Genomic DNA, 14,360 nt, shown 5'->3' on the forward strand with positions numbered 1-14,360 from the left:
AAAATCCTCCATCAGCACTAACTGCTTCAACTCATTGAATTCAGTCACCTCGCTGGAAGAACACCAACGGTCAAACAGGGCTTCTTTTTCCCGGACAAACTCAACGAAAGTCTGGCCACCTTGCTTCCTCAGCCTCCTGAACCTCTGCCGGTACGCCTCCGGAACCAGCTCATAAGCCCGAAGCACCGCCACTTTCACTTTGTCAAAGTCCACACTATCCTCCGGGGGAAGCAACGAGCACACCTGCTGCGCTTTCCCCACCAAGACGCACTGTAACATCAATGTCCACACATTTCTCGGCCACTTTAACGTTGTAGCGACTCGTTCAAACAGCACAAAGTATTTGTCCACATCATCCTCATTAAACGGAGGCACCAAACGAATGTATTTTGCGACATCAAACTCTGCTGGTCTCACAATTGACCCCACCTCCAACTCCTTCATACGAACCTCGAGTTTCCTCATCTCGAGCTCGTTCATGAGCTGCAACTCCCTCTCCCTGCTGGCTAAACGCTGCAACTCAACATCCATGGGGGATCCCGGACGAGCCCCCAATTTATGTTACGACCCTAAACGACCACTAGGTATATTCACGGGAGGCAACATAAGTGTGGAGACGGGAGTTACAAATGCACATAAAAAGGTTTATTGTTACAACAAGGATGGATCAAATAAATAGAGCAACGGAGGCGGCTGGGCTGGCAGGCAAACTGAAACAAAAAGAACAAAGGAAAGGGCGGCCACCACAGCCAACCCACACAGGGCCGTCAGACCGGGCACCGACCTTCTTCCCTATCCCCCAACAGAACTGGAACCTAAACCCTGTAACAGAAACAAAACCGAATCAAAAGATCTGCCAGCCAGCCGCGAGCACCACGCTCCCGGACCCACGAGAGGAAGCGTGGCCGAGGGTTGAGCGCAGGACCGGAGAGGGAGGAGAGAGAGAGAGAGCGCGCAGAACCTCTGCCTTTAAATACGCCCCGCAGCAATCACACACCTGGATGGAAAAAGAGCACAGGAGAGATTACGACCAGGCCAGCAGAGGGGAACAATGTAACAGTCAGTCTGTGGTTTAGGATGACGAGGTCTAACTTGGACTAAACCTTTAGATATTTCTTTTTACCTTGGCACCTTTAGGTCCTGGAGGTCCATGGCCGTCTCTCCCGTCCAGACCCTGGAACAGAACCAGGCTGCTCAGTCTCATATTAACACACACACACACACTTCATATTGAACTGTAGTTAATGTTCAGCTTCGTACCGGTGCTCCTCTGGGTCCCTCAGACCCTGGAGCTCCCTTCACACCTGGATCTCCTGGTTGACCCTGAAACAACAAATCAGAGTTCAAAACCTTCTTCTCCAGACTCAACTCAGGATTTATAAAAACATCATTAGTCTGAACGCTGCACAGGCAAAAGACTTTTTTCATTCTTTTGCCGACTGAACTCTGTGATCTGTTTCCAAGATTTAAAAAAAATTACATTCTAGTTCATTTTAATTTCCTCCATTCCATCGATGTTTTATGACTTTTACTTTATCTTGTTTCTATTGGCCACACACACCAGACATCTCCACACACACCTGGATCCTCATGAAGTGATGAATCCTTCTGATCTTATTTGTTAATGATGAATTCTGATGACTCTGGGTTGTGATCAAATACTTTCAGAACCAGATTCAGACTTTGCTCAGACACAGATCATCTAACTTCGTCTGCTCTCAGTACGACTGACGGGACAGGAAGTGATGTCACACACCTAGGGATGTCACGGTTACTTGTTTTGACAATTAATCGTGGTATTAAACGCCACAATTAATTAATCGTAAAGATTCCTAAAAACCGTCACTTTCCAAAAAACATGATGGTAGAACCTTATCGGCAGATGTGCCTAAAAATAAAGGTAAATGCTCAGATACTGGTCCATTTATCTAACGTAACACGAATTGGTAGGAATTTAAATGTTAGCGTGTTATTTTTAATAATAAAAAAAAAAGCAAAACGAAACAAAAAACGATTAAAATAAACGCAAATATTTGGTATAGATAACAATTTATGACCTGAAACATTTCCCCTTGGGGATTAAGAATTGGTCATATATTAATAGATACTTGAAACATTTTGTATAAATAATGAGTAATGTAATTATATTTTGACTGTATTTGATTTTACACATTCATAGTGTTGTGAAATTAATTAGTGCATAATAATCGTGATAATCGTAGTACCGTGATTATTTCTCTGACAATAATCGTACCAAGAAAATTTATAATCGTGACATCCCTACACACACCTTCTGTCCGTTCGCTCCCCGACGTCCACCGGTTCCGGGGGGTCCGGGCTGTCCGTGCGCCCCCTGCAAGAAACACACCGGTAGAGTTAAAGCAGGGCCGGCCCTAGGATTTTGGTGGCCCTAAACAAGATTTTTGTTTGTGGCCCACTCAAAGCGCAAACACCAAATCACTGGTTAAAACTGAATACAGACATGTTTATGCCCTCTGAGGTTTGAGGCCATTTTCTTGACTTTTACATATTTTCTTAAATTTATCTTTTTAAGATACTTGCAGATGTAACAATACTCAAGTGTTTTATGTCTAAATATTAGAACCTCCGCTGTAAGCACTCTGACGCCAGTTTGTCCTAGAACACTGTAGAAAGAAATAATTTAGGCCAATGCTGGAAATTTGAGGTCTGCTTTTTGAAAAATTTCAAATCCCTTGTGAAAACACTCCTTCAGTCATGAGAATGAACCGTTTTGGTGCTTGAAATAGGATATGAATACAGTAATAGATAAGTGTAGAAAACAAGTCTAAAATGAAATTTTGTAAGATTGCTTTTTGAGCACAAATGTTGTCATTCTGCCATTCTATTTTCACCAAATGTCTCAAATGTGAGATAAAAGAAGCTGAATATTGACTTCAAATTACATATAAAGCTCATAGCTGCACGTGCAGACCTCAGGATGTTTAAATGACTTGAATGAACCCCGGTACCTTTCTGATCATGTGGCCCCCCACCTAACGGCTGTGGCCCTAAACAACCGCATAGAGTGTTTATGCCAGCGGCCGGCCCTGAGTTAAAGTCAGAACCAAACAGCTCATCTGGACCTGAGGGTCAGGGCCACTGTGAACTGAAGAAAATGACATTACCATTGCACATTTATTGTTGTTGTCGCCAATCGAGTTGGACAGCGATCAATGTGATCTGGTCTGGTGGGACTAATTATGGGAGTAATAGAGGAGTAATCCTTTCTACGATATAAAACATCACAATGAACTCGACTGACAACAACAACTTGAATTGGCTGCTCCTGTTATCACTTCCGGGTCAATCCTGGATTTGGAACGTTCCCTTTCCGGTTGATGTCATTTGTAAATTTGAATCAAGCTTTGTAAAAGTGTTTCACGTTTTGAAATGTTGGTTTGCACCTCCCAGTCACCGTAGACAAGCGCTGATGTAAGGGCAAGAACAGGAACTTTGAATTTATGAATCTGATTAGAGATCAGTCACCACCACTTAAAGTTTGTTTAATAAATGAGAGTGAATCAAGATGAGATAAGAACCACAACTGAGGCGGTGTTGGTTCTTAAAGGGATAGTTCACCCAAAATTGAAATTTCACTCATTATCTAGCTACTCCCCCTCATGTGGACTAAGGGCTGGGAGAAGTTTCAGAGTCCTCCGTGGCTTCTCTGAGTTACAGGGGGTCTCGGCGTAGCAGTGCATGTCCATATGACGGTTGCAAATGGATACCAACTGTCTTCATAACAAAAAGACACACCAAAAAACATCCAAATACCTCCATGCTGCTCGTATGTAATGCCCGTCTTGTATTGAAGCCCCGAAATGCGAAATTGTCCCGAAAAAAATGAAATAAGTCTATATTTCAAGCTTGTTTGTAGCGGAAGCTCCTCTTCCCAGTTTGTCCAAATTTGACGAACCGGGAAGAGGAGCTTCGAGAAGCTTCCACTACAAAACAAACATGAAATATAGACTCATTTAATTTTTTTCGGGACAATTCCGCGTTTCAGGGCTTCAATACAAGATGGACATTACATACGAGCAGCATGGAGGTATTTGGATGTTTTTTGGTGTGTCTTTTTGTTACGAAGACAGTTGGTATCCATTTGCAACCGTCATATGGACATGCACTGCTACGCCGAGACCCCCTGTAACTCAGAGAAGCCACGGAGGACTCTGAAACTTCTCCCAACTTTGAGTTTTGGGTGAACTATTCTTTTAAAGTAAACACAGCAGAAGAAGAAGAGGAAGAAAACGTGAGGAAGTAAAATAAATGATCTTATAACGAGGAATGTTTTCATGAAGTGAACTCAGGTTCACTGGTGTGATTAAAACCAGACACATACACAGTGAGAGAGTCCGGCTGCTGCTGCTGCTGCTGCTGCTGTGGTCCAGTGGGTCACTGTGCAGAGACAACACCATGTACTCACTTCCTACCAGCAGGGATTCACACCCAAACCCCTGCACCGCCTCCTCTGGTCTCTGGTCTCTCTCTTGTTCAACCTCTGTGATCGTCTGGTTCTGTTAATGAGGCGTCTAGTCCAGGTCCAGGTCCAGGTCCAGGTCCAGAACCACTGGACCACAGTAGCAGCAGCAACAATAACAGGTCTAAGCACTGCAAAAACTCAAAATCTTACCAAGAATATTTGTCAAAATGTCATTTCTAGTCAAAACAAATCTCATTCTACTTAAAATACGACTCATCACATTAAAAAGCAGCTTGTTTTTAGACACATTTTACTTCTTTCAAGCTGATTTTCACTTGAAATACAGTAAGTAGAAAAATCTGATAGTGGAACAAGTTTTTCTTTCTTATTCCAAGCACGAACAACTTGCTTTCACTGGCAGATTTTTATACTAAGTGAAAATTAGTTTGAAACAAGTGGAAATTATTTCAAAACAAGTAAATTTTTAGGTGATGAGTCTTATTTTAAGTGGAAAGAGATTAGTTTTGACTAGAAATGAGACATTTTGACCAAAAAAAGAAGACAAATATTCTTGGAAAGTTTTGAGTTTTTGCAGTGAGTGGTACAAGGTCCAATTCCAATCTGGTCCTGCTGCTCAGGGAGATTTAAAAACCTGAACTCTCCAGGTGTGGTGTCTCCTCCTCTGTGTCTCTAACCCTCCTCTCCAACGAAGCCGGTGAGAAATCAATCCATGGAGCGGTGGATAAGGTTATTTATCATCTACCATGTTACCATGTGTATATCTGTGTAGTCTTATCTGTCATCAACAAGAGATTACAGGGTTACGGGTTAGCGCGTTACGTTTGTGTGGCGGCCAAGAGACGCTCCATTCTCCCTGGAACTAGTTACAAGGCATTGATTTAACCAGAACTAGGACTCTGGAGCTGGAGACAAGGGACACATGGAGCTGAGTTTCTCTTTAAAGGGACAACGAGGAGTTTCTCCAGCGGCAGAACGAAAAATTCTGCGACAATAAAAAAGTCTCATATTAATGTGGATGAATCTACGTTACCACTTGTTAATGGTCCATTTTAGATAAATATATGGTTTTGTCTCTATGGTTATTTTGTTATTATTAGTGGTGGTGGAAATGCTGGTCGAGCCGACCAGCGTTTCTTTACTTTCGGTTTCGTGGCGAGTCATGAGAATAACGCCGCCGAATCTCCGTTTATGGTGGGAACTACGACGGTATGTGATCGTCTTCCAACCTCTGACTTTAATTCTTGATGAATGAAAACATGAGTCTGTCTTGCGCCGGTCAAAGGATTTCACGGTGCGGAGGCTCATAAATGTAGTGAGAAAACGCTTTGCTTTTCCAAAACTCCTCATTGTCCCTTTAAATCTCTTTACATCCACTTAAGGTCCAGAACAGGCAGCGACTGTATCACTGAGACCGTCTGAGCCTCCAGAACCTGGTTCAGCTGGTTCCTCTGTTACCCTGAAGTTCCTGCAGCGGAAACGTCCCTATTGAGATTTGATCATCTGACAGTGAAGCTCTGAGTGATCCAGCAGGGTTCTGGTCCAACATTACAACACATGTCAGCTAAATGAAGACTGACATGTCTCTGTTTGCTCTGAGGGACTTTGGCGGCTGTGATGGAGATGACGGCGAGGACAGGAGGCGTACTGACCTGAGGTCCAGGAAATCCAGAGATCCCTTTCGGTCCCGGTTCCCCGTTGGGCCCTCGGCTTCCCTGCAGAGGAGACATGGACCAGGTTTAAGGACAGTGCTGCAGAAACACACCTGAAGAACGTTCTGCATGAAGCCAGTCAGCTGCTTTGTTGACCACCCAGCTCGTTTAGCCTTTTAGCAGAGAGCAGAGTGTGTTTAAGTTGGATTATGTATTATATATTATGTACATTTTATGTAGTTCATGATTTATTTATAATTCATAAAGTCTTGTTTCTCTCGTAACATGCTGCTGTGATGAATGAATGTTCCCTTGGGGATGAATAAAGTTTAATCTAACCTCACTAACGTACAGAAAGGTCGGTCACCGTTACTACGTCACACTGCTATGTTAGAGCTCATGAACATAAAGACATACATGTAAAGATTAAATCTATTACAACATGGAACTAAGTGGGTGCATGTTGTTTCCTGTCCTATCAAAATAAAAGCCCAACTGACTACAAATATGTATACATCAGTAAATGTGGATATTCCAAAAGCCTAAAATTAATATATTGAATCACTATATTGTTTTTTTAAAAAGTTGCATATTTATATTACATAAATATCATATAATATGAAATGGTTTAGATTAGGTAGTGTGCATGTGTTTGGACTAGAGTGGGAGGAACCTGGAGAGAAGATGTAAAACTTTTTTTATCATCACTTTGCACAGTACAGTCAGTTTGGATTGATGAATGTTGGTTGTTGTCTGTTATTAAAGGGATAGTTCACCCTAGAATGATATTTCGCTCATTATCTACTCACCCTCATGTTGACTAAGGGCTGGAAGAATTATCAGAGTCCACCGTCCCTTCTCTTAGTTACAGGGGGTCTCGGCGTAGCAGTGCATTTCAATGCAACGGTTGCAAAGGGACACCGGAGCTCTTCGTAAAAAAACACACACAAAAAAACATCCAAATACCTCCATGATGCTCGTATGTAATGTCCGTCTTGTGCTGAAGCCCCAAATTGCATAATTGTCCCGAAAAAAATTAAATAAGTCTATATTTTAAGCTTGTTTGTAGCGGAAGCTTCTCGAAGCTCCTCTTCCTGGTCCGTCCAAATATCGCGTGATTTGCGCCGGCGTCAGTGCGGTTACTGCGAATCACGCGATATTTGTGATATAATGAGCGAAATATCATTCTAGGGTGAACTATCCCTTTAAGTGTGTGTTACTTAGTTTAGAATATATTAACGTGATTTAGCATTTCTTAGTTTTCTTTTCAGTCAGATTAATGTTGTTGTCCTGTCATGTTGTTTAACTGCACAGTCACTGGAGTGTATGCACACATCATTTCACTGCAATGATCTTGTATTATTGTATGAATGAATGAATGAATGAATGAATGAATGATTTTTTATTTTCGTGTCATGCCACCACTGTGGTCCATCCCATATGAGTCACATTTAATGACAAATACAAAAAAAGACTAGACAGTCCTTCCTGTTGGTGTTACCTGCCACACATGTGTGACATAAATAAACAATTTAAGATTTCTTAACTATACATGTATATCGCTCTTCTTCTCGTTGCCCAAGCCTTTTCAAGAAATAAAGAAAATGCAAATATATTCGACTGAAAAAGATGCTTTAGCTTCTCAGCATCGTCTAACCACACAAATTCATTATTTGGATCTACCTTACTAAACTGTTTTTGTCTTATAGAGTCATAAAAAGGACAGTAAAGGAAGATGCTGAACCCATTATCTACAGTGTTTCTCACATGTGAACACATGAGTCAGTCTCACAGTTTGTGGTCATTTTCCACACACACACACACACACACACACACACACACACACACACACACACACACGCACGTACGAGTGGACTCATTGAATGACTGGAAACCAGAGGGAAGATCTGTTATTTCTGTTGGCTTCATCCTCCTCCTCCTCCTCCTCCTCCTCCTCCTCCTCCTCCTCCTCCTCCTCCTCCTCCTCATCCTCCTCAGATTCCTCCCTGCTCCACACACACACACACACACACACACACACACACACACGGTTTCTCTTTGCACACACAGCTCCACTGGATTTCCAAGGAAGTCTGACCCTGAGCCAGAAACAGTCACTACAACACAAGCTGCCAACCCCCCCGCAACTCCCCCCAACCCCCGCCGCCTCCTCCTCCTCCTCCTCCTCCTCCTCCTCCTCCTCCTCCTCCTCCTCCTCCTCCCAGCACCACGCGCTGATGGGACAGATACTACCCCCCACTCTGACCTGATGGCTGCACATTCACTCCTCTCAATGGGCCGTGGTCCTCGGTGAATATGTGTTTGACAACGGAGGAACTGTTTGCAGCTGCTGTAAATGAATCCGTGTGTGTGTGTCTGACCAACCACAGGGGTTCAGTGTTGTGGGTTTAAAAACAGCCTCAGTGTCTTAAAGCTGAAGCAAGCAGATTTTTTGCGTTAATATAAGTCTTAAATAGTTGTATCTTCCGACAGCAATCACTTCTATAGAGTGTTTGGTCTGAAACACGGGTCTGTCAGTCACTCTGCTCTGCTCTGCTGGAGAAAACTTTCCTTGTATCCTACAACCTTTATCCAATGAGGAGAGAGAACGGCATAAAGGGGCGGTCCTCTCTGTGTGTGCAGCCAAGGGATGCGCCTGAATGTGGTGACGTAGGGACGAGGGCGGGGACTGCTAACTCCATCTGCTGACAGGAAGTTAGCCAAAACCACCGGATCGCTGACTTCTGCTTTAACTATCAAACGTTGGTTCAGTGAAGTGAACTCTGTCCTCACATGTTCAACACTGACAGTAATCAATCAACAATAATCAGCAATCAATTAAGAGTCACCAATCGACATCATTTGCACATCTTTAGACTGTTGTGGAGGTATTTTATAATCATTTTATTTTATTCTGTAATGCATGATTATAACTCGTCCTGTTACAGAGTTGCAGTCTGAAGATAATTCACCCTGCTAACAGTTAATGGTTCCTGACTTTTGCTCCAACTGTGAAGTTAAATGTAATTTGTCAAACCACAAAACAAAATCATTATTTTTTTCCCCCCTCCAACTATTTATAACATTTAACCTGAAACGTATTTTAAGTTAAATTCATAATAAAGCTGTCAAAGTCGTTGACATTGATGCAGATTCCTTAAACGGCACTATTTTTCTTTTTCCAAGCTAAATGGTCTCTGCTGGTCGTTTCATTATAGCCGTGCTGTTTTTATTGGAGCTTATTCTCAGACCAAACACAGACGTCACGTTGAGATAAAGCAGCGTATTTGTTCTTTAGCAGGGGTCAGGCAGGCTAAGCCCTATTGTTTTCGCCAGTTTCTTCTTCTTCTTCCTAAAAATCCTACTTCCCATACATGAGAAATCACCAAACTTTGCACAAAGGTCCGGTCCCATGCCAGATTTGCTCAGATGTAAGTACATGTCACCATTCCCTAACAGATCAAACAGTTTTGCAACTTTCACCAAAATGTCACCTGCACTTTAGAATCTTTTGTACATTTAAACTCAGTGCAAATTATCCAGAGTACATCACTCTGTTTTTTCAAAAACTGTAAAACTTATTAAACCTTTATGGTGCCACAATTTTTACTCAACTGTCTGACACATTGTCCTATATCAACACACAATATGGAAAGAGTTAAGATGAAAAGGATCAAAACGACGACGGGGGTGGTGGGGTCTGTGGCCGTAACATGTGAAGATAATAATGAAAAATGATTAATGAACTTTTATTTTATAGTGATTATACGCTTATACAAATATATTCATGGGTAGTATATTCAGATGTTGCCTATTATTACACACTGGACCTTTAATAAAGTAAATTTACCTACTGCAGTGTTAAGACCAGCAGCTGCAGTTCCTCTCCTGACCAGTAGAGGTAGTCTCCATATAGGGCTGGGCGATATATCGATATAAAAAATATATCGATATATTTTTTAATGGGATATGGAATTTGACCATATCGCATATATCGATATAGTTCAAATTTGCGCTGTGATCCTTGCTCCATTCAGGCTGCTGATCTGGAGCTCCCTGCACTGCTCGCCGCGCTCCGCTACGCCCCTCCTCTAACTATTTTATTCATGCTTATCAGACCGCTGCTTCACCAGCTGACTGAGAGGAACGCACCGAGTCCACGTCGACCTCGTTGCCGTTAACGAGCCGAGCCGCGGCTCTAGAGGCTCAGTCAGCTGCTGTAGCACAGCTGTTAGCTGTTAGCCGTTAGCTGTTATTAGCCGTTAGCCATTAGCACGTCGTCCCCTGCAGCAGCGTCAGAGCTCCAGACCTCTGTGAGCCGCGGTGCTTTCACCAGGTTCAGCTCGTAAGGTTCGCGTTTACCCCATGGATCTATGATAATATAATACATCCATGGTTTACACACGTTTGTTTTCACTCTGGTCCAAACCGTGGGTCCGTGAGTGTCACGTGACGTTTCCATGACGACTGACCGGAAAAGACGTGGGGCACGTCACGTGACTCCAGGTTAAAAAAAAAAAAAATCTCTGAGAAATAACAGAGACACAAGGCAGTTGTTGTTTTTTAGTTTTTAGTGCAGACAATTGATAGTTTTTTTTTATTTCAAGAGTGCCTTTCTATAAGACTCTGCTATAGCTGGTGTTTATGTTACAGAAATGTCTTATAATAAATTATACATGATAATGACAATATTTTCAAATTTCCAGCCAACTTTTAACATTGATCTTAGAAGAGGACTTATGGAATCACGCCTTCTAAAATCCATTACTCCATTACTTTGATTTCAAAAAGGTACTCTTGTCAGGCAGTATTTATGTTTATATTTTGTTATTTGAGCAACTGAACATTTATTCATGAACCAGATGAAGAAACCTGTTTATTATTTATTCATTTGATTTTGCAACTGTTCAGTGAAATAGCCGGTTTCAATAAAACTACCTGTGACTTGTCATATTTGGCTTTAACTTTGACTGAACATTTGCTCTCACTTTGCGGAAAAATATCGGGATATATATCGTATATCGATATTCAGACAAAATATATCGGGATATGACTTTTGGTCCATATCGCCCAGCCCTATCTCCATAGACTCAACACGTTTACAGTCTATGGTAAAGAAACACACTTGGAGCTTTATGACCTCCATAAAGGTGTGTGCCTATGTGCTATTTGGCCACCAGAGTTAACGCCAACACACCAGAGTGTCATATGGTTCAACAAAGATGCTTTAGAAACAAGACGCTCCACTACGAGTCAGTTTCCTGTTTCTCTGTTCTGTGGGTTTCTCCATGACTCCGCCCCCTTTAGGAGACCAACAGACAGTGACTCCGCCCAATTTAGGAGACCAGCAGACCGTGACTCCGCCCCCTTCAGGGGACCAGCAGACCGTGACTCCGCCCCCTTTAGGAGACCAGAAGACCGTGACTCCGCCCCCTTTAGGAGACCAGCAGCAGCAGCAGCAGGTCTTAAGGGTGCTTTCACACCTGCAGTGTTGGTCCCGTTTGGGTCAGTGTGAAAGCACCAAAACTAGTGCGGCCTGAGGAGGTGGTCTCGTCTTGGTTCGGCTCCAGCCGAACTCTAGTGCGCACTAGTTGATGTGTGAAAGCAACCGCACTCTGGTGCGACCCAACTGCCAGGCAAACTCAACAAGTTTGAGCTAAAAGGGCTCCCGTAATCGTTGACAACGGGTTAACGCAGCGGGGAGACCGCCCGGTGCTCCGGTCCTATGCAGCTCTGTCCACAAACGAAGCAGCAGCAGCGAGGCAGCCGGTCGGTGCGTGTCCGCTGAGTCCGCTCAGACACCGGACAGGTCGGCGGGTCCGTCCCTTGTGTCCGCGGAGCAGCTGGTTACCGAGCAGCAGAGGTCCGCCCGTATTTACCGGGAACTAACGGGACCAAGCTGGGTGAACACAACCGGAAACCAGCTGGAAGTACCAAACTAGAAAAGTAGATCGGAACTATTGTTTGCCAAGAATTATACATACAAACAATATAGAAATACATAACCAGAGCTGCTAACAACCGGCCCTACTTGAGTCTCCATCATGAAAGTTTTATCAATCAGCGCTTCCAGATTTCAGTAGTCGGTAGTCATGGAGACATGACGCTCTCCAAGTTTGGTCCCGAGTGACAAAAAGCAGGCGTGAAAGCAACCGCACTAACTAAAAAATGAAACAATGTATCATTTTAACATTTGGAGCTGCACTAGGGTGCGCACTTAACATGTGTGAAAACACCCTAAGTCTATGGACCACTTGCACAATGTAGTGTGACGTAATTCCACTTTACGAGATTATGTCCAGCTATAAACTTTCTCAAAGTGCTTGTTACTAACATTTTAAACCTAAGCCTCTCACTCTTCATAGTTATTCTTATATTGTTTAGAGTATAGTCGGTTCAGTTTACATATTTGTATATAGCAGGGCTGCCAATATTTGGTCCCTGGCTGGAGTGAGATTCTGTTGGAGGCCGGGGAAGCTGTTTTAGCTTTTCAATAATACTGTTTAATGTAGTTTTCTCTCTCTCTCTCTCTCTCTCTCTCTCTCTCTCTCTCTCTCTCTCTCTCTCTCTCTCTCTCTCTCTCTCTCTCTCTCTCTCTCTCTCTCTCTCTCTCTCTCTCTCACACACCTGCAAACTCAGAAAGGGTGAATTAGGTGTAAAAAAATAAACACCTGTAAGCGGATCCCCCCAGAAGAATTTAAAGAATTTGTAAAATAAATGCAAAAGACAACATTTGCTTTAGATAAAAAAGCATATCAAGTACTGACTGAGGTTTCTATCATTGTAATGACAAGAATGGCTGGAGTGTATGAAACTGGTCTAGTGGGGAGCTGTGGCTGCTCTGTTTTTTTTTTTTTTTTTTTATTAATGTTTTGGTCTGGACCAGCCTTTCAAGGACCTGTTTCCTCTGTTTCACCATGGAGCTCTTTCAGGCCACACATCTTCTGTTCCACCACTTCTGCCCTATTCTCATCTGTATCTTGATAGGTGTACTGTCAGATATTAACGTATGAAAGGAGGCTCCCGTATGCTTGATCTTTACACTGCTGAATAATCAGAACAGACGTGTCCTGTGATTTTCAGCCTTCTATAATCATATTTTCTTCGAGCCGCGTTCAGCCCGAGAATATGTACAAACGACTCGGGTCAGGTCTTCAGCAGCCGTGCATGAGAAATTGGAGGTGTGGCGTGAGAGCGTGTGAAGCCAATCAATCGTGTGGCAACTCTGGTTTATAGTGTTCGAAGCGTTTTTGATCACTGATTGCATCTTGAGTGTGAACATGTGCTCACATTATGGTCGATTCCTTCTTTCACTCCAGAGTCACTGAAGTAAATTGGACTCATTTTTCACAAACCACATCTCTTCTGAACATTTTGACACCAAAATGTACAAATGTACAAATCAGGAGAAAATGACCTGTCTCTGTATCAACAACAACACACTCTCACCAGATCTGGAGAAAGATCTTAACGTCAACTGAAACGCCTGTGCTAACTTATGTTCATAATGCTAAATGACTCTTAGCTGCGTAAATATTTAATGTTATCATGAGAAAATATAAACTGCTCACTTTCGTCTACTGACAACTTTTATAAATTCACACACAAGTTCACAACACGAGGTGGGGGGACGGGTGACAGACAGGAAGTATCGCTGTAACATTTCATATTATTGGTGCAGCTTGTGATGAGCAATTTGTCAGGATAACAGTAGTAGTAACAGAAGGAAATGAAGCAGATAAAGCTGTATAAACATGTGCTGGGAAAACAGATTATTGCGTAAAAAGCTCGGTGTGTGTCCAGGAGAAATGAGCCACTTTGGCATCTGTCCTCAAATTCAGTGGGAACTGGCAACCTGGAAGCTGAAACTGACTTTGTGATTGGGAGATAGAGTGGTGGATAGCGCAAAAGGCCAAAACACAAAATCAAACCACAAACGTGATTTGCGTGCTGCAAATAAGATGTTTAAACATTATGAACATTTTCCTTTTTCTATTGTATTTCACTACAAAATACACAAATTTTGTGGGATTACTCTCATTTCTAAAAAGAAATATGTCTAATGGAATGTGAATCAATAATTTGTGCAGTCCTACAATAAAGTATTAAAAACAAAGTGGATATTCTGGCTGCACTACATTATTTCACATTATTTCAGATTAACATGATTCCTTAGTCTCTGGTGACATACTAGGTTATTTTATGTTTTACCTGACATACATTTCTTTTTTCACATTAAACAGAGG

The 14,360-nt window shown here is 42.5% G+C and overlaps 1 protein-coding gene across 1 annotated transcript in view; it reads right to left on the reverse strand.

The window, feature by feature from the left end:
- LOC310998998 (collagen alpha-6(VI) chain-like) overlaps nucleotides 1-14,360 on the reverse strand; it is a 52,867-nt gene that overhangs the window by 15,242 nt on the left and 23,265 nt on the right. The window contains exons 24-27 of the mRNA XM_083989281.1: nucleotides 6,115-6,177; nucleotides 2,291-2,353; nucleotides 1,261-1,323; nucleotides 1,124-1,174 (exon numbers count right to left, since the gene is read on the reverse strand). Coding sequence (XP_083845407.1) covers nucleotides 1,124-1,174; nucleotides 1,261-1,323; nucleotides 2,291-2,353; nucleotides 6,115-6,177 — 240 coding nt within the window. The remainder of the gene's footprint in view (nucleotides 1-1,123; nucleotides 1,175-1,260; nucleotides 1,324-2,290; nucleotides 2,354-6,114; nucleotides 6,178-14,360) is intronic.

The sequence above is a fragment of the Trachurus trachurus genome (assembly GCF_905171665.1).
Source record: "Trachurus trachurus genome assembly, chromosome: 16".
Taxonomy (NCBI): Eukaryota; Metazoa; Chordata; class Actinopteri; order Carangiformes; family Carangidae; genus Trachurus; species Trachurus trachurus.